General features: G+C 38.8%; 1 protein-coding gene across 3 annotated transcripts in view; it reads right to left on the reverse strand.

Annotated features, from left to right (window-relative positions):
* BMPR2 (bone morphogenetic protein receptor type 2) overlaps window positions 1–19,794 on the reverse strand; it is a 129,741-nt gene extending 109,947 nt beyond the window's left edge. For all 3 annotated transcript variants that reach the window (XM_069484502.1, XM_069484470.1, XM_069484579.1), the window contains exon 1: window positions 18,739–19,794. In XM_069484502.1, coding sequence (XP_069340603.1) covers window positions 18,739–18,814 — 76 coding nt within the window. In that variant the 5' untranslated portion in view covers window positions 18,815–19,794. The remainder of the gene's footprint in view (window positions 1–18,738) is intronic.
* Between the last annotated feature and the right edge of the window lie 240 nt (window positions 19,795–20,034).

The following is a 20,034-nucleotide window of genomic DNA, read 5'->3' on the forward strand; positions in this document are numbered from 1 at the left end:
AATAAATACCTAACTCCATCTAAAACTTATAATGGCTAATGCCTTGGTACAATACTTTATCATGTCTTACAATCCTTCCATCAAGTCCACAATCAACATATTTAAGGTTAGAATGACTATACATATTTTGCACTAACAATTTGGGTAATGCATTTTAAATGTTACTTAAAGTGCACAGGCCAGTGTTACTGTATAGTGTTGCACACTATGATTCTAGGCATGCATGTAAATTTTTACATTAGTTCTTTTGAAAGGAATTCCCCTTCTTAGATCTTCTTGCAATGTAATTTGACATATAAAATACATTCTTAAAGGCACTAGTCAGAGTAGAAAAATTGTACCATAATCTACCATTTCCTTACATAGAATTAAAAAGTTAAAATAATTTAATGATAGACAGCATAGTATTTCAAAAACACATGATAATAGGCCCATAATTTCAAGAAGATTAAGGAGTGCACTTTGTATAAATAAAATATACCATACTTTGCATCCTGAGGAAAATATATTTGAAAAGTCAATGAGAATATATTCAGCAAGTTTTAGTTGTTTATTTTTTAATGGTGAGTTCCAAGGAAGGTGTTAAAACCGATTCAAATCCTTTTCCCCTCTCCTTATGAAAATATAGTACATACATTTAAAAATGTTTTTGTGGTTATAATATACCATCGTAAAAAAGCAGGTTTTGCCAGGTGTGTTGGCTCATGCCTGTAGTCCTACCGACTTGGGAGGCCAGCAAGCTTGGCAGGTTCAAGGTTACATAGGTACATACAAATATACACACAGATAAGAATGTGTATATATATGTATTATAGTATAGTATCACTTTAAAATGTGAGCATGGAAAACAGTTTAAAAGAAAATCAAGGTATTAATGATCTTTATATCTAGGTAAGCAGGATTACGAATTTCAAAAATTTTTCATTTTGTTTATTTCCGAAATAAGCATATACATTTCATAAATTTTTATTTTATTATAGAATAGTTTTTGTCTTACAGAAAAGTTGTAAAAATAGTAGTACAGAGCGTTTGCTTTATACCCTTTTACCCAGTTTCCCCTACTATTAACATCTTTCATTACCATGGTACATATGTTACAGCTAATGAACCAACATTGGTACATTATTATTAACTAAACTCCACATTGTAATTCACATGCCACTAGTTTTCCCATTATGTCTCTTTCTGATGCAGGACCCCATCCAGGATACCACGTTATATTTAGTCGTCATTTCTCTTTAGGCCCTTCTGGGCTGTGACAGTTTCTCAGACTTTCCCTGTCTCTGATGACCTTGACAGTTTTGAAGAAAGCAAATCGGGTATTTTGTAGACTGTCCCTCATTTTGAGACTGTCTGATGTTTTTCTCATAGTCAGTCTGGGGTTGTGGGTTTTGGGGAAGAAAACCAGAGGTGAAGTGTCATTCCTCACATCAGAATACATACTATCAACATGACTTATCAATGATATTAACTTTGATTACTTGGCCAAGACGGTATTTGCCAGATTCTTCCACTTACTATAAAGTTACTTTTTCCCTTATGTATGTCTTTTGAAATAAGAAAAGTGCAAATATTTAAAAGTTTGTTAAGTTTAAATTTGATATTGGTTTTTAAAGGATAATAAATACATTCACATGACCCAAAATTTCTTTCTTTTTTTTTTTTTTTTTTTGAGACAGAGTCTTACTCTGTTGCCCAGGTGAGTGCCATGGTGTCAGCCTAGCTCACAGCAACCTCAAACTCCTGGAATCAAGTGATCCTCCTGCCTCAACCTCCCAAGTAGCTGGGACTACAGGCACGCACCACAATGCCCAGCTAATTTTTTCTATTTTTTTTTTTAAGTAAAGACGGGGTCTTGCTTTTGCTCAGACTGGTCCCAAACTCCTGAGCTCAAGCTATCCTCCCACCTCGGCCTTCCAGAGTGCTAGGAGTACAGGTGTGAGCCACCATGCCCGGCCTAGATCCAAAAATCAAAAAATGCAAAAGACAATAAAAAGTCTCCCCTCTTTCCTCTGTTACCCAACTTTCAAGTTCCAACTCCCAATGAACCAAGGTTAACAGATTTCTTAATTTTTGAAAAATGTAATACTAGTTAGGGTTCAAATGTTATGAACATATGTTGAAAAGTCAGCGTGGTTCAGATAACATTTTTATAGTGATTTAGGAATACCTTACCTATAAAAGTTCCTATACAGAAAAAGTTATATATTTCCAAAGTACTGCTATCTCGTCTCTCCTATCCTATACACATGAAAACCCATACTGTGTCTTTTATATAAGAGGAGCCACACCAAGAAACCTGGTAGAAGAATTCAAACAGAGGGTCCAAATTACTTATTGAGCCACTGTAGCATTCCAAAAATAGGAAGAACTAGTGATTTCAACAGGAGTACCTATTAGAATCACCTGGGAGTCTTTCAATATTCACGTCTCAACTCCGCACGAAGTAAAGAATCATGTTATTTCCTTAGGAGTGGGAGCCAGGCCAGGCACATCTTTGTTGTAAAAGGCCTCCAGATGATTCTCATATAAACCTCTGATTAAGAATGGAGGCCCTAAATTGACTGCTATACATCAGTTTCTCATGCCTTAGCATGGACCAGAATCACCTAGAGGGTTTGTTAAAATACATATTGATGAGTCCCACCACCCCTAGAGTTTTTGATTCAAAGGCCTGGGATTCAAATAATTTGCATTTCTAACAAGCTCCCAGGTGATACTAATGTTGCTAATCCAGGAACCACACTTTGAAAACAACTGGCCTACAAATAAACCATTACGGTTTATTTCTTTATTTCTTTGTATTTTTTAGAGATAAGGTCTCACTCAGTTGCCCAGGCTGAATGGAGTACAGTGATATGATCATAGCTCACTGCAACCCTGAACTCCTGGACTCAAGTGATCCTCCTGCCTCAGCCTTCGGAATAGCTGGGACTACAGCTGCATGCCACGAGTCCCAGCTAATTTTTTAATTTTTGTAGAGACAGGGTCTTGCTATGTTACCCAGGCTGGTACTGAACTCCTAGGTGCAAGTCATCCTTCCACCTGGGTCTTCCCAAAGTACTGGGATTACAAGCATAAGCCACTATTCCTGGCCACACAGTACTTTTCAAAGATCTTCATAAAAACCTCAGAGTTACGGAAGAGGGTTCCAAGAATAGCATCCATGACCAGTATGTGTTAGTTCAACCTACATCATTCAAACTGACATTTATTATGTGTAAATATCAAAGTGCAGAACTCAAACCAGCAAAATCAGCAACTCCTAGAAACTTGTTAGAAATGCAAAATTTCAGCCCCATCCCAAATATACAGAATCAGAAACTCCAGGGACCAGGCCCAAAAAAATCTGCATTTTGACAAGTCCTCCAGGTGATTCTGATGCACGCTAAGTTTATAAATATAATGAAGTAAATAAAACACCAAGATAAAAAAAAGATATCACTTATAGGGATATACCAAATACTCAATGAGTAGAATGGTCTTAGATACAAAATTCAATGGAAACACTATTAGTATGAAGGACTAAAGGAAAACTCAATCAAGAATGTACAAAAAGGCCGGGCGCGGTGGCTCACGCCTGTAATCCTAGCACTCTGGGAGGCCGAGGTGGGAGGATCGTTTGAGCTCAGGCGTTCGAGACCAGCCTGAGCAAGAGCGAGACCCCGTCTCTACTGAAAATAGAAAGCAATTAGGTGGACAACTATAAGTATACAGAAAAAATTAGCTGGGCATGGTGGCACATGCCTGTAGTCCCAGCTATTCGGGAGGCTGGGGCAGAAGGATTGCTTGAGCCCAGGAGTTGGAGGTTGCTGTTAGGTAGGGCTGACGCCACGGCACTCTAGCCTGGGCAACAGAGTGAGTCTCTGTCTCAAAAAAAGAAAAAAAAAAAAAAAAAAGAGTGGTAACTTAGTTGAGGTTCCTAGGCTAAAAAATCCTAAATGAATTTTATATACATAAAAAGCTTAATTAGAATATTTAATGCAAAAATGTTGAGATGTAAAAATAAATATTAACAAAGCTGCTTTTGCCATCATTTACTTCACTGTAATAAACATTTTAAAATGCTGTCATAGCACTTTTACTTGCTTGGCCAGCAATATAAATATGTAAAGTTTATCTTTACTATATCTTTTATTCACTATATTTTCTGTATCTTTTCTATGGCTTTCATTTTTACTTTATCATACATTTGCTATATTTTCACATACAACTGCATGCTGACTGAAAGAAAAATATTCTACTCATTTTTCATATTTTCTTTTTTTTTTTTTTTCCTGAGGCATGGTCTCACTCTGTTGCCTGGGCTAGTGTGCAATGACATCATCATAGCTCAATTCAACCTCAAACTCCTGGGCTCAAGGGATTCTCCCACCTCAGCCTCCCGAGGAGCGGGGACTACAGACACATGCCACTACATCTGGCTAACTTGGCTAATTTTCCCTATTTTTTGTGGAGACAGGGTCTCACTATGTTGCTCAGGCTGGTCTTGAACTCCTGGCCTCAACCTATCCTCTTACCTTGGCCTTCCAAAGTACAAGGATTACAGACATGAGCCACCACGCCTAGCCTCATATTTGCTATAGGTATTTCCCTCTTCATCTGTTAAATATTCAATACTTCAAATAAATTTACATGAAACAAAAATGTGAAATGGAAAAAACAAATATGGCAGACCATGTCTAAGGCAGTTCTTGGCCAGGCATGGTGGCTCAAGCCTACAATCCCAACACTTTGGGAAGCAAAGACAGGAGAATGGCTTGAGGCCAGGAGTTCAAGACTACCCTGGACAACATAACAAGACCCATTTCAAAAAGTAAAAAATATTGGCCAGGCATGGTGGCACACGCCTGTAGTCCCAGGTACTCGGAAGGCTGAGGCGAGAGGATCACTTGAGCCCAGGAGTTTAAGGTTGCAGGGAGCTGTGATTGAGCCACTGCACTCCAGCCTGAGCGACAGAGCAAAAGACTATCTCAAAAAAAAAAAAAAAAACACCACAGTCGTTATTAGTATCACTAATTAAAGAAAATTAAAGGGCTTACCAATTCTGAAAAGTGCTGAATATGTAAAAATAAGGCATAGAAAACAAATTAGATAGCAGAAGACTATCTGATGCCAATTCCTTGATATGTCAAAAAGAAAAAAAAGAAGGAATCATAAAAAGTAGCACTACAGAAATCATATGGTCATTCACAAAGACCCCAGTCACACTAACAGCTACCTCAAAATGACCCTTCAACTCCTCTTTATATGTTTCACATTTTGTGACATTACAACACAAAAGATATATTTTTTCTACTACTTAGGTTACATTTGCCACCCTCAGAAGCATAACATTGTGCCTGTTATGGTGCTGAATACAAAAAGATACTAAATTATTACACCTTTCAAGAAGGATGCTAAATAATCACACATTTACCTCACATCTTTCAAGATGATATTATTCTTCACTGATAAAGACTGTGAAAGCCCTAGGCAACACCTTGTAATTCTTTAGTTAATAAAATTCCTTCTGGGTCCATTAGTTGCACTGCTCAAAGAACATCCTGTATGTTTCAATGTAAATATGTATTTATGGTACCCATCTCGAAAAGAATAGGGAGGAAGTAAAAGAACAATTATAACTTCCAATTATAAGACAAAAACAGAAGAAGAAAGAGCAACACCCAAAACGAACTACCAGTAAACTAAAAAATGAATTTACAAAAGGACACGTATAAGAAAAATTAATGTATAATATTCTTCCTTGGGAAATGTTATGTGAAAAATAAATAAATAAATAAAATTAATGTATAATAAATATCAAAATTTAAAGGATAGTAAACTTCTCTTCATTTTTAGCAACTGATCACTGATCCAAAATGTTCTCCAAAAGAGTGTGTTGTGACAAGGAGTCAATAACAGAATTATTTCTTAGGTGCTTTAAACTTTTTAACTAAAGGGAAAAAAATCAAGATTGCCTAATCCTGTCAACTAGTACAATTGTGAAACAGGAAATCAAAACGCAGAAAACAAATTCATGATATACTAAACAGGGATTACCACATACCAAATCCCATCTGAACTATAAGGGCGCAACAGAAATTCCCAAAATATTTGTAATAGTTCATTAAGGACCAGTATATTGATAAAAATTATTTCATTTCATGTGTATCCTAACAAAAGTTATTTCAGTTTATCTTACTGAGGAAGAAATAAAACACCTACTAACAAAAATCTTTAAGCTATTCGTGTAGGTTTAAACAATAAAGTATAACAATCAAAATCCCTTCAACAACCTACGTACCACAAAGTAAAAATTTAGTAATTAGTTACAGTTAGTCTCTCAGCTTTTCAAAATGGATATGGTTAAATCAGTAAAAATCACTACATCATTAGTAACAAATTTAAATGTCTTAAATATATAAGTAAATTTTTGACATATTTACAATTAAAAATACCTATTAATCATAATGCTTAAATATTAAAATCATTTTCCATAACAACAAAGAATAGAGTCCAACAAATTTAAAATACTTTACTAACCAAAGGATAAAATACCTGGAAATAAATTTAACCAAGGAGGTGAAACACCTGTAACAATGAAAGTTATAAAACATTGCCGAAAGTTGTTGTTATTATTATCATTATTTTAGAGTTCTTTTTTTTTTTTTTTTTTTTTTGAGATAGAGTCTTGCTCTCTTGACCAGGTTAGAGTGCAGTGGTATCATCATAGTTCACTACAACCTCAAACTCCTGGGCTCAAGCAATCCTCCTGCCTCAGTCTCCCAAGTAGCTTGGACTACAGGCATGCACCACTATGCCCAGTTAATATTTTTTATATTTTGTAGTGACAGGGTCTCAATATGTTGCTCAGGCTGGTCTCAAACTTCTGGCCTCAAGCAATCCTCCCACCTCACCTTCCTAAAGTGCTAGGGTTACAGGTGTGAGCCACCGTGCCTGGCCATTAGTATTATTATTTTAGAAACACGGTCTCGCTATGTTACTCAGGCTAGCCTCAAGCTCCTGGCATCAAGCCATCCTCCCGCCTTGGCCTCTTGAGTAGCTGGAACTACAAGTGCATGCCACTGTGCCCAGCTTAAAGAAATCAAAGGGGAACTAAATACACAGAAAGACATTGCTTATTCATGGATAGGAATGCTTAACATTAATATGTGAATACTACCCAAAACAATCTACAGATCCAAACTATTCCTATCAAAATTCCAACAGCCTTTTTTGCAGAAATAGAAAAGTCAACTCTTAAATTTATATAGAATTATAAGGGGGCCCAATTACCCAAAACAATCTTGAAAAAGAAGAACAGGCCGGTGGCTCACGCCTGCAATCCTAGCACTCTGGGAGGCCGAGGTGGGCGGATCGTTTGAGCTCAGGAGTTCGAGACCAGCCTGAGCAAGAGCGAGACCCCGTCTCTACTAAAAATAGAAAGAAATCATATGGACAGCTAAAAAAATATATATAGAAAAATGAGCCGGGCATGGTGGCGCATGCCTGTAGTCCCAGCTACTTGGGAGGCTGAGGCAGTAGGATTGCTTGAGCCCAGGAGTTTGAGGTTGCTGTGAGCTGGGCTGACGCCACGGGACTCTAGTCCGGACAACAGAGTAAGACTCTGTCTCAAAAAAAAAAAAAAAGAAAGAAAGAAAAGAAAAGAAAAAGAAGAACTAAGTTGAAGGACTCACATTTCCTGATTTCAAAACTTAGTACAGGCCGGGCGCGGTGGCTCACGCCTGTAATCCTAGCACTCTGGGAGGCCGAGGCGGGTGGATCGCTCAAGGTCAGGAGTTCGAGACCAGCCTGAGCAAGAGCGAGACCCCGTCTCTACTAAAAATAGAAAGCAATTAATTATATGGACAACTAAAAATATATATAGAAAAATTAGCCGGGCATAGTGGCGCATGCCTGTAGTCCCAGCTACTCGGGAGGCTGAGGCAGTAGGATCACTTAAGCCGAGGAGTCTGAGGTTGCTGTGAGCTAAGCTGACGCCACGGCACTCACTCTAGCCTGGGCAACAAAGTGAGACTCTGTCTCAAAAAAAAAAAAAAAAACTTAGTACAAAACTACTGTAATCAAAACAGTATAGTACTGGCATAAGGACAGACATACAGACTAGTGGAGTAGAACTGAAAGTCCAGAAATAAACCCACAGAACTTTGGCCAATTGATCTTTGACAAGGGTGCTGACTCCAGACAATGGGGAAAGAACAGTCTCTTCAACAAATGGTGCTCTTCAACAACTAGTGCTCTTCAACAACTGGTGCTCTTCAACAACCGGATTTCCATGTGCAAAAGAATGAAGTTGGATCCCTGCCTCACACCATACACAAAAATTAACTCACAACAGATCTATGACCTAACAGCTAAAACCATAAAACTCTAAGAAAACATGGAAGTAAATCTTCATGGCCTTGGATTTGACAATAGATTCTTGGATATGACACCAAAAACATGAACAACAACAAAATAGATCAATTGGACTTCGTCAAAATTGAAAACTTTTGTATATCAAGAAAGTAAGAAAACAACGTAAAGCATGAGAGAAAACATTTGGAAATCATATATCTGATAGAAGATTAATATCTAGAATACATAAAGAACTCCTACAACTCAACAACAAGAACTCCTACAACTCAACAACAAAAGACAAACATCCCAAATAGAATATGGACAAAGGACTTGAACTGGCATTTTTCCGAAGATACATAAATTGCCAAAAGCACATGAAAATATGCTCAACATCATTCATCATTTAGGGAAATGCAAATCCAAACCATAGTGAAACACTACTTCACACTCATTAGGATGGCTGTAATAATTTTTTTAAAAAACAGAAAATAACTAGTGTTGGTAAGGATGTGTAGAAATTGGAACCTTCTTACATCACTGGTGGGAATGTAAAATGGTGCAGCCACTATGGAAAACACTTTGGCAGTTCCTCAAAAAGCTAAACATAAAATTACCATATTATCGAACAATCATACTCCTAGGTATATACCCAAAGGAATTAAATGCAGGAACTGAAACAGATACTTGTATATCAATGTTCATTGTAGCATCATTTACAATAGCCAAAAGGTAGAAACAATTCAAGTGTCCATCAACAGATGAATGGAGGCCGGGCGCGGTGGCTCACGCCTGTAATCCTAGCACTCTGGGAGGCCGAGGCGGGTGGATTGCTCAAGGTCAGGAGTTCGAGACCAGCCTGAGCGAGACCCCGTCTCTACTAAAAATAGAAAGACATTATATGGACAACTAAAAATCTATATAGAAAAAATTAGCCGGGCATAGTGGCGCATGCCTGTAGTCCCAGCTACTTGGGAGGCTGAGGCAGTAGGATCGCTTAAGCCGAGGAGTCTGAGGTTGCTGTGAGCTAAGCTGACGCCACGGCACTCACTCTAGCCTGGGCAACAAAGTGAGACTCTGTCTCAACAAAAAAAAAAAAAAAAAAACAAAACAGATGAATGGAAAAACAAAATGTGGTATACACATACGGTGAATATTATTCAGTCTTAAAAAGGAATAAGTTCTGATATATGCTACAGCATGAATAAATCTTGAAAACATTATGCTAAGCAAAATAAGAGCCACAGGGACAAATATTGTATGATTCCACTTATATGAAAAATCTAGAGTAGGCAAATTCATAGAGACAGAAAGTTAATTAGAGGTTACTAAGGTCTGGGAGAAGGAGTGAATGGGGAGTTACTGTTTAATGGTTACAGAGTTTCACTGAGCATGATAAAAAGATTTTGGTGATGGGTGCAGCACACTGTAAATGTGATGAATATCATTGAATTGTACACTGGAAAATGTTTAAAACCACAGCTCTTACCACAATTTTTAGAAGTCAATCATATACCAAAACCACTGAATAGCACCATTTGTTTGTTTGTTTATTTAAGACATAGGGTCTTACTCTGTTGTCCAGGCTGGAGTACAGTGGCTAGATCATACCTCACTGCAGCTTTGAACTCCTGGGCTTAAGCCATTCTCCTGCTTCAGCCTCTTGAGTAGCTGGGACTACAGGCATGTGCCACTACAATCAGCTAATTTTTCTTATTTTTTGTAGAGACAGGGTCTCACTTTGTTGCCCAGGCTAGTCTCAAATTCCTGGCCTCAAGCAATCCTCCCAACTCAGCCTCCCAGAGTGCTGGGATTACAGGCATGAGCCACTGTGCCCAGCCTTGAATTTCACACTTTAAATGGCTGAATTGTATGCAATGCGAATTATGTCTCAATAAAGCTGCTTAAAAAAAAACCAAACTTGTGCATTGCGCACCGTTTGGGGAGTGGTAACACTTGAAGGCGCTGACTCGGGAAAGGGGGGGTGGGGAAAAAATATGAAACTATTGTTTTTAACTTGCACTGTTCACTTAATAATTTATCATGAATATTTCCCATATTATTTCATATCATTGTACAAGAAATAATGTATACATTATGAGGACATACTGTATCTAACAAGATATACTGTTAGACTCTTTGATTCTGTAAAATTAAATAAAAAATAAAAAAATAAAAAAATAAAAAATAAAAAAAAAAAAAAAAACACCAAACTTTACTAACCTAAAGTTAAAATGTCATTAATTAGACCATACTGATTTAGAATATATAATTCTGTCGAAGGCTAAGCTGACATTGACCTTGGCGTTATTTATTTATTTATTTTTTTTTGTTGTTGTTGTTGAGACAGAGTCTCACTTTGTTGCCCAGGCTAGAGTGAGTGCCGTGGCGTCAGCTTAGCTCACAGCAACCTCAGACTCCTCGGCTTAAGCGATCCTACTGCCTCAGCCTCCTGAGTAGCTGGGACTACAGGCATGCGCCACTATGCCCGGCTAATTTTTTCTATATAGATTTTTAGTTGTCCATATAATGTCTTTCTATTTTTAGTAGAGACGGGGTCTCGCTCAGGCTGGTCTCGAACTCCTGACCTTGAGCGATCCACCCGCCTCGGCCTCCCAGAGTGCTAGGATTACAGGCGTGAGCCACCGCCCCCGGCCGCATTATTTATTTTTAATTAAAATGATAATATTGTAGAAATCTAACCTTCTTAACTAAACTTCTAACCATTTAAAGTCTACTTTAATGTCCTTTTCAATCCTAAAATTCTAGGATTCTAACTATTTTAAAAGTACCCTTTATATTTGGTACAGATTATGCTTATATTTTCATTAAAGCATATACCTAAAGAGCCTTTTGTTACACTTTTGTTGTGTTGATTCAACATATATAATCAAGATATAAATGTATTTACAAAAGATTAAATTACTTTTTTTTTTTTTTCAAAGTAGTGCTTTTAAGACTTCAGAATGGGCCGGGCGTGGTGGCTCACGCCTGTAATCCTAGCACTCTGGGAGGCCGAGGTGGGATGATCATTTGAGTTCAGGAGTTCGAGACCAGCCTGAGCAAGAGAGAGACCCCATCTCTACTAAAAATAGAAAGAAACTAGCTGGACAACTAAAAATATATATAAAAAATTAGCCAGGCATGGTGGCACATGCCTGTAGTCCCAGCTACTCGGGAGGCTAAGGCAGAAGGATTGCTTTGCTTGAGCTCAGGAGTTGGAGGTTGCTGTGAGCTAGGTTGATGCCATGGCACTCTAGCCCGGGCAACAGAGTAAGACTCTGTCTCAAAAAAATAAAAGAAAAACAATAATAATAAAAATTTTTTTTTTAATTAAAAAAAAAAAGGGCCTGCCGGGAGGGAGGGAGGGAGGAAAAAAAAAAAAAAAAAGACTTCAGAATGCCCCACAGTTTTCCCCAACCTGAGCTAAATTCAAAGCACTATATGTACTTAGTAATAACCAAGTATATCTTTCAAAGTGCTATACACTTACTAGTAACTAAGTATACCACTAGCTTTCCTCATCTCATAAGCAAAAGTACTATAAGTACTTTTAGGCCAACCCCCTCACACTTTATAGATGGGGATATTGAGACCAAAACAGGTGATTTGTCCAAAGTGAACAGCTAATAGTAACACTAAGCAGGAAACCAGATCTTTATAGCTTTCAATCCTGGTTGCCTGTTTGACTTAAAAATCATCTACTTTCAGAGATAATTAAAGCCTGAGAGAGGTGTAGCAATGAGAGAAAAGTGTACTCAAGACAATCTAAAGAAAAAAAAAATATTTAGGGTGAAGCGAGGATGAGAAGATACGGGACCAGGCAAATGCAAAGTCACTAAAGACAGAAGAGGAAAGTTTCAAGCAAGGGGTGACCAAAACTGTCAAATTCAGTAGAAAAGTCAAAGAACAAGGTTGAAGGGTAACTGGATTTGGCAATTAGGAAGTCAATGCTGACCTAATACACATTGTGGGGAGAAGGGGGCAAGTAAGGAGTTCAGGATATGGAAGTCAAGGAGTGTTCAATGCTCTTTCAAGAAGGCTAACAGAGAAGAAAGATATAAAAGGAGGGTGATTGTGAGGCCCAAAGCAGGAGGATTGCTTGAGGCCAGGAGTTAGAGACCAGCCTGAGCAAGAGGGAGACCCCATCTCTACAAATAATAGAAAAATTAGCCTGGCCTGGTGGTGCATGCCTGTGGTCCCAGCTACTTGGGAGGCTGAAGCAGGAAGATGACTTGAGCCCAGGAGTTTGAGGTTGCAGTGAGCTATGATTTGCCCACCATACTCTAGCCTGGCTGACAGAGTGAGACCCTGTCTCAAAAATAAGTAAGTAAACAAACAAACAAACAAACCGAGGGTGGAGATGAGTGAGAAGACACACGAGAACATAGTTACTTTTGCTATGTTTCAGAATACCAACAGGAATTTCTCATCCTGAAAGACAGGCAAAGGGAAGAAATAAAACAATGCTAAAGATGTATAAAGTATATACCTTTGCTTTAAGTAGCAGGAGATCTAACTTCTGTTTTCATGCTTGTGGCATGAAATGGTTGGTAGCAGGGTGGGGCAGAACCCTTTTTATTTTTCTTTGCATCCCCCTATAATACTTTAAAAAGAACCTGCACATTGCACTACCGAATGTTGACTGGATACTTCAGTCCTCCTTCCATATATTCTCTATCTTCTTAATGCCCTCCACCCTTCTAGCTGCTCCTGTGGGTGCACATTTGAATATAAACTGTGTCTAGAATACTTCTTATCAAACATTTACTGTCTTAAGTGCAATTAAGAACAAGTGAATGTTATATACTAATGGTTATAAGACAATGAATTCTAAAATGTTCATGTCATTTATTACAGATTTATTTTCTAATCCCACATAGACCATACATAAATTATACGTATTCTTGTAATACAGTAGTCTTAGATGTCATCTGCATCTCACAGACAAAAAAAAAAAGTTTAAAAAAACTTCAAGTCTACTACACTCAAAATACCAATAAAGTCATCTTCATTGCTTCTGGAAAGGATTCAAGACTAGATCATTTAACTAGAAGGGGAAAATAGTTTGCTAATGTGGGAATCTCCTCAACATGTATAAGTGCTATGCAAGATGATCAAAATTATGAATTCCTAGATACCATAGCACCCCTATTTATTTTTTCCAGCAGACATCAATCAAATCAGAATACAATTCTTCTTTGTTGGACAGAAATTTAACATATGCAATTTATCCATCTGAAGGCTCTCTGGAATATTAATTTGTTACTAAAACCAAAACATTGTTATTGACTCTAATTTAGTTGAGCACTAATCCCTTTATCTATACTTCATCAACAATTCTCATCCAAATTTACTAAAAGGATAATCACTTATTTCTACTAATAAGCAATTTTTCTTTTTGGCAGAAGTAGGAGGAAATTAAAATGGCCAAAACAAAAATACAGGTTAAGGCTCACACCATTACATGGTGGCTCACACCTGTAATCCCAGCACTTTGGGAACCCAAGGCCATAGGATCGCTTGAGGCCAAGAGTTCAAGACAAGCCTGGGCAAAGTAGCAAGACCTCATCTCCACAAAAAAAAAAAAAAAATTTTTTTTTAAATTAGCTGGGTGTGGAGCACACCCAAAGTCCCAGCTACTTGGGAGGCTGAGGCAGGAGGATCACTTGAGCCAAGGAGTTTAAGGTTACACTGAGCTATGATCACACCATTGTACTCCAGCCTGGGTGACAAAGCCTGACTCCAAATAAATAAATAAAAATACAGGTTAAATTAACATATGTAATACTGGGTGCACAAAGCCTTCAAAGGCTTTTTCATTAAATAATATATCAACTTTAGGACCAAGAAGAGGCAAGAAAAAAAATTGCTAATTTTTAAAGAGAAAAAGGTTTTGAGTCATTACTTAACACATAAAATAAGAAATGTTTGGTCCCAATGTTGACTGAATAAAAGGTGTAGATCAAGTTACAATTAGCACAAAAAGTAGAAATAACAAAGTTGTAGAACCTGAGAGTTAGAAGGAATCTTAGATTTAATAGTTCTCAAGGGTATATAAAATTTATGGGGGTTGGGGGATAGAGGGTGTTTAAAATGCAGATTCCTCAAGGCTATGATCACATCATTGCCACGCCAGTCTGGACAACAGAACAAGACCCTGTCTCAAAAAATACAGATTCTCAGGCTCAGTGTCCAAAGATTTGGATTCAGCAGTTCTAGGGAGGTGCCCAGGAATCTGTATTTCAAACATGACAGTCTAACCCCATAATGTTACAACTGAGAAAACTAGGTTAAGTAACCTATTTGCCCAGAATCACGTAGAATCTAGGTCTCATTAACTCAGGACAGCAGTCTTCCCACTATACCACTTAAACTACATACTTTATAGTTGAAGGAACTGGTACAAAGAAAAAGTTAAATTACTAATATATCATATGAGTCAGTAAGCAATCCTAGAATATGTCCTGGCTCCAATTCCTTTTTATTATTCATTCAATAAGTACTTCTTAAAAATCTTCTATGTACATACCAATACAGTAGATTACAAAACAATTTAAGATATGAACACTATCCTCTGGAAGCAATTATGAGTTGGGAGGACAAAGTACAAAAAACTGATATTCAACAGCAGGTAACATATGACTAGGTGACAAAATAAGTGGTATGGCCAATTATAAAATTAACTGATTTACTGACTTCACTCAGTACTTTTTATAGAGTTAACCCATTGGAGATCAATATTCAATTTCTTCTCTTTCACTGTTAAAAAAGTGGGCCTTTAATGAAAGAAAGATGTTGTCTCTGTGTGGAATACACATCTTTCTCCCCTCATTTCATATACTCGTCAACATCAATACCACTACCACCACATCATCCCATGTGCCAGGATAGCCTTTGCAGAGACTACGGTTTGTATAATTTTAATGCAAAGGCCTAGTTAAGAGCTTCGCCCCACTCGAATGGTAAGAGAAGAGAAGCCCTGCTTCTGGACCATCTTCCTGATTATATGTGGTAGATTGAGGGTTTCAATTCTTCATTCTTTCGCAATTGTATTACACATCCATATATTACATTAGCCTCATTATAGGCAAAGTGTACTTTGATACGTCTTGTCTTTAGGCTTGGCCATATGACTTGTAGCAGAGTCTGGAAATGTGCTAGTGGGTTGGGCTTGCCCTCTTGTGTTTCTGCCAAGGCCATGACACAAGCTTCCTCCAGATAAATGTTACCCCTCCCTCCAGCCTGGGCCCCAGGAAACACAAAGCGCAGAATAAATGCATATTGTTGCATGCCACTAAGATTTTGTGGTTGCCAATTATTATGCAGCAAAAGGTCACTGAATCACCATATTTAATAAATTCAAACAATCAGGACTGATGATATAATGCATGGTCCTCAAACTTGCCTGAGTGAGACTCCTTTGGGTTTTAAATTTAAAAATACATATATATAGGTCCCAGAGAGATCCATTCAATACATCTAGGCTGTAGGGCCAAAAATATGCATTTTATTAAGAACTCCAGGAAATTCTATTGCAGTAATCCACACTTTGAGAAACACTAAAGTGAAGATTACTAAATTTCTAGTTACTCAACAATATTCACTAACTGCTCAAGAACACTTAACTACACTAGATTAATCTCACTTTAGACAATGTGTGTGTTCCTAAAGAGATGTATGTAAAATTGCAATCTAGTCAAGTGAATTATTTCAAATACATATGAAGCTTGACCTTTAAATAATACCTGTGCTGTAGTCTCTTATTAAAATTAAGAATTCATGTATAAACCAAACAAGCACATCTTTTTTTTCATAAATTCTATTTTTTTGTATACCAACAGTCCTTAGAGTTAAGAAGTCCAAGAACTATATAGGGTAAGTGGAAAGGAGGATTCAAAAGAAATGATTTATTCACAATCCCAAAGCGGGATGTGCTATCAATTAGTCTTCTGGCATTTTTTTTCCTGTTTAGCTGCACTATTTGCACCTGTCCAGTTACATCACTGGATCTATGTATCCCCAATCCACACAGGCCATCTCTAGTCACCTTGCATTAATGAAGCTGCACTAGCCCCAGTTACATCACTGGATCTATGTATCCCAAATCCACACAGGCTGTCTCTAGTCACCTTGCATTAATGAAGCTGCACTAGCCAGTCCAATATTAGGCAAAGTTTCACACATTCAGAACCATGACATTTGCATGACCAGTGCTGTACTAATATCCTGTAAGTGTCCCTGCTTCTTTTCAAAGGTTGATCTGGTGAAGGCATTACTCTATCTCATGTACCCACTTAGAGTAAGGACAAGTTGTTGCTGCTGCTGTTGTTATCATTAATGTGGTAGGTAAGGGTGCAGACTATAATCCTGGCTCCATAATTTACTGTGTGGTAAATTATTCAAATTCTCTGTACTTTCCCTCTCTATAAAAGGGGGATGATAATAACTTACAGAATTGTCAAGAGAATCAAATAAGAAAATTTATGTAAAGCTATTTGAATAGTTGCTGATGCACATAAGGCTCAATAAACACTAGCTAATATTATTGTTACAGTTCTGAAATCCAGCTTCACAAATTTTGTCATCTGGTGCTATATAATACTACATGGAAAAAAGACTAAAACCACCTTGAAGCAGTGATTCTTTTAACGCATCCCTTTTAAGGAACATTATTTTAAGAATATTTTATTTACCAAACAGAAATTAAGTTTATTTTTAAATCAGTGTTTTTTTTGCTTACTTTCATCAGTTCTGATCACAAAATTATGAGCATGTCATTATAAATATGGCTCTACATTCTAAAAAGGTCAAGAATAACAAAGAACACTGAAAAATCTATGTTCTGAGATTTCTGCTCATGTGATAACTGGTTAAGCTTAAGGCCTTTTACTCTCTTCATATTTTACAGGAACCACATGGCTTACCGCTAGAGAATTTAAATAGCTAACACAATATAAAGAAATTTAGAGAAAAAAATCACTCATCTTTACTCTGAAAGGAACTGCAATGATTAAAATATTAAAATATTAGTTTCAAAATAAATTCAGAAGTTCAAATTATTTTAACACAATTATATAGATTTATCATAAATAATAGGCACTTGACTTGGAAATTCACGCTGAGGAGGAAAATTAAAAAAAGAAAAGAAAAATAATAATAGGCACGAATAGGCACTAATCAACAATACCAAAAGCACAAAAAGAAACTTCAAATTTTCTTTCAATAATTTCTCACGGCAAATATTTAAATGGAAATAATAACCTCTGTGTCTAACACGACACGGAGAAATTTACTGAATGCGAAAATTAAACACTTATAAAAAGAAAAAAGTAATTGGAAAGTGTCATTTTGTTCTTTACTCATTTTTTAAAAACATAATCCATTTGCCATCCTAAACCAAATTTAAAAACTATATGTACAATTCACTCATGAAAATTTCTAAACACAAATCACCAAAGGCTGCTTGAAGAAATAACTGCAAATGGCATGTGAGGTTTTTTCCTAAGGTGTCTAAGAACTAAAAAGAAAATATCCAAAGGGAAGGATGACTATTATTTCCCTTTAGGCTTTAATAAAATGTCAAAGAACTTTCAGGAGTCAAATCTTCTAGAAGTCTGATGTCAGGTCAAAGTTGTCTCAATGACACAAAAGCCAATAGATGCCAGACAACTAATAGTAAAGTTGTCAAAATACTTCTATGCCCAATAGTATTGTAATTCCAAAAGCATACAAAATACTAATATTCAGGTTGAAAAGATGGAGATATAATTACTGAAATACTTGGGAACAAAATAATACCAATAATAATAAGCAGATAAGATAAACAGTATTATACAATGTATCAAGAATCTCACAATTCTGGCTTCCTCAACATTTATTCTATTCATTCGGTAACATTTTTGAATAATGAAAGTAACATGGATTCCCAAATAGTGATCTAAATCTAAAAATAAGGTTCCAGTGTGTGTTCCCTAGTTGATGTTCTTTTTACTATAAGCCAAATCCACTTCTTTATATTAAAACAAAATCTTCAGCTCTGTTCCCAAAGATCTTATAATAGACACTGTTCACTGGTGATTAAAATATTATTTTTAATCCTTGCATTACCTCACAGCTAAAAATGTCAAGATACCACACCCAATATGTCTTTTTTTCCCGTGGAGGGGGGTTGGGGTGGGGACTATGGGAGTGGGGATAGGAAACTACACAAAAACATTAAAGGTGATTTCCTTGGAAGGAGTGGGAAAGACGCGCAGGCACCCGGTGGCGGCTCCCCTCCACAGTGATTCAAGGAGACGCGTCGCGAAGGGCGAGCACAGGCCTCGGCTTCTGCGTGCTCCCTCCCACGCCACCCGCAGGGGAAGTGGCCGAGACGCGCCACCCCGGGCTACTCACCGGCCGCAGTGCTGACCAGCAGGATGGTCCACAGTAGCCAGGGCACCCGCCAGGGCCGCTGCAGCGAGGAAGTCATCCCTGAGCCAGCCAAGAAGCAGTAAGGCAAAAAAAAAAAAAATATGGAAAGTAGATACGGGAGGAGAAACACGGCCAGGAGGCTTGTCTTCTCTCTCGTTGACTTAGCCTGCCCGTATTACAATGCAGTTTGAAGGGACAAATGGCAGATGAGAGGACCTAGCTGCAGAGCTTATTCAGCTTATTCAGCTGCAGAAATTCCCTTCATTTCTCTCTCTCGAGGCTGGAGGGGTTCATTCGCCTAGGACGGGGTGCCTCGACCCACCAAACTGAACGCATGTCCGTGGAGAGAAGTAGGGAGCCAAGAAGAAATCCCCCAAGTTATTTCCCTCGTAGTTTCACAATATCAAAAAAATATCCAGGTCTGGGAGAAAACATATCCAGGGTGTAGAGGGGCAGAGGGCGGGGATTCGATGGGGTCGGGAGGAGGGGAGGGCGAGGATCAGAACTAGTTCCCGGCTGCCGGGAAGGGCGAAGCCGGGCGGGCGGCGGCGGCGCCCGGCGGCCCGAGTCGCATCGCCCGCGGCTCCGGGAAAGCAGGATTCCTTAAGTTTCGCTTCGGTGCTTCCTTCACTCCGATTTCGAGAACAAATCCTCTTCCTCAACTGGATCGAAAAAGGTGCCTGCCTCCATGGACAAGCCCATAGCCTCCACGCTTTCGCGGAACAGTCGTGCGAGGGTCTAGCAGACCCGGCGGAGGGCTGAGGGGCGGTGGGAAGCGGGGGAGGGGTCAGCAGGCAGGGCCCGGAGCTCCCCGAGACAGCGGGCGGAGAGGGGGTGCGGAGGGCTGCCCCTTCTAGCTTCCCGGTGCGCTCCTTTCTCCTTCTCGCTCTTTTATTCCTGCCGCTCGATCTTGCCTGAGGTAAATTCCACCATGAACGCCTCGTCTTCTCCCGTCAATGGCTGCTGTGAGAGAACCACAACCCCCCGAAGAAGCCGCCGCCGCCTCCGCCGCCGCCGCCTCGTTCTCCCGCAGCTCTGGGCTCCGGGCGGAGCTCGGGCGTCGCGGGCCGAGGGCGGGGGGCGGCGGGAGGGCGGATGTAGGTGGCCCGGGAGCGGGGTGGGCAGCGGGGCAGCAAGACACCCTGCGCCCCTCCGGGAAGCACTCCTAGTGGCTCCGAGCAGACCAGACACAAAGGGGGGAGTCGCCGCAGCTGCCAGTCTGCGGCGCTCCCGGTCACCGGAGTCGCCCCGCCTCCTCCGCCGCCTCCGCCTCCTCTT

This window comes from Eulemur rufifrons, chromosome 1 (genome assembly GCF_041146395.1).
Source record: "Eulemur rufifrons isolate Redbay chromosome 1, OSU_ERuf_1, whole genome shotgun sequence".
Taxonomy (NCBI): Eukaryota; Metazoa; Chordata; class Mammalia; order Primates; family Lemuridae; genus Eulemur; species Eulemur rufifrons.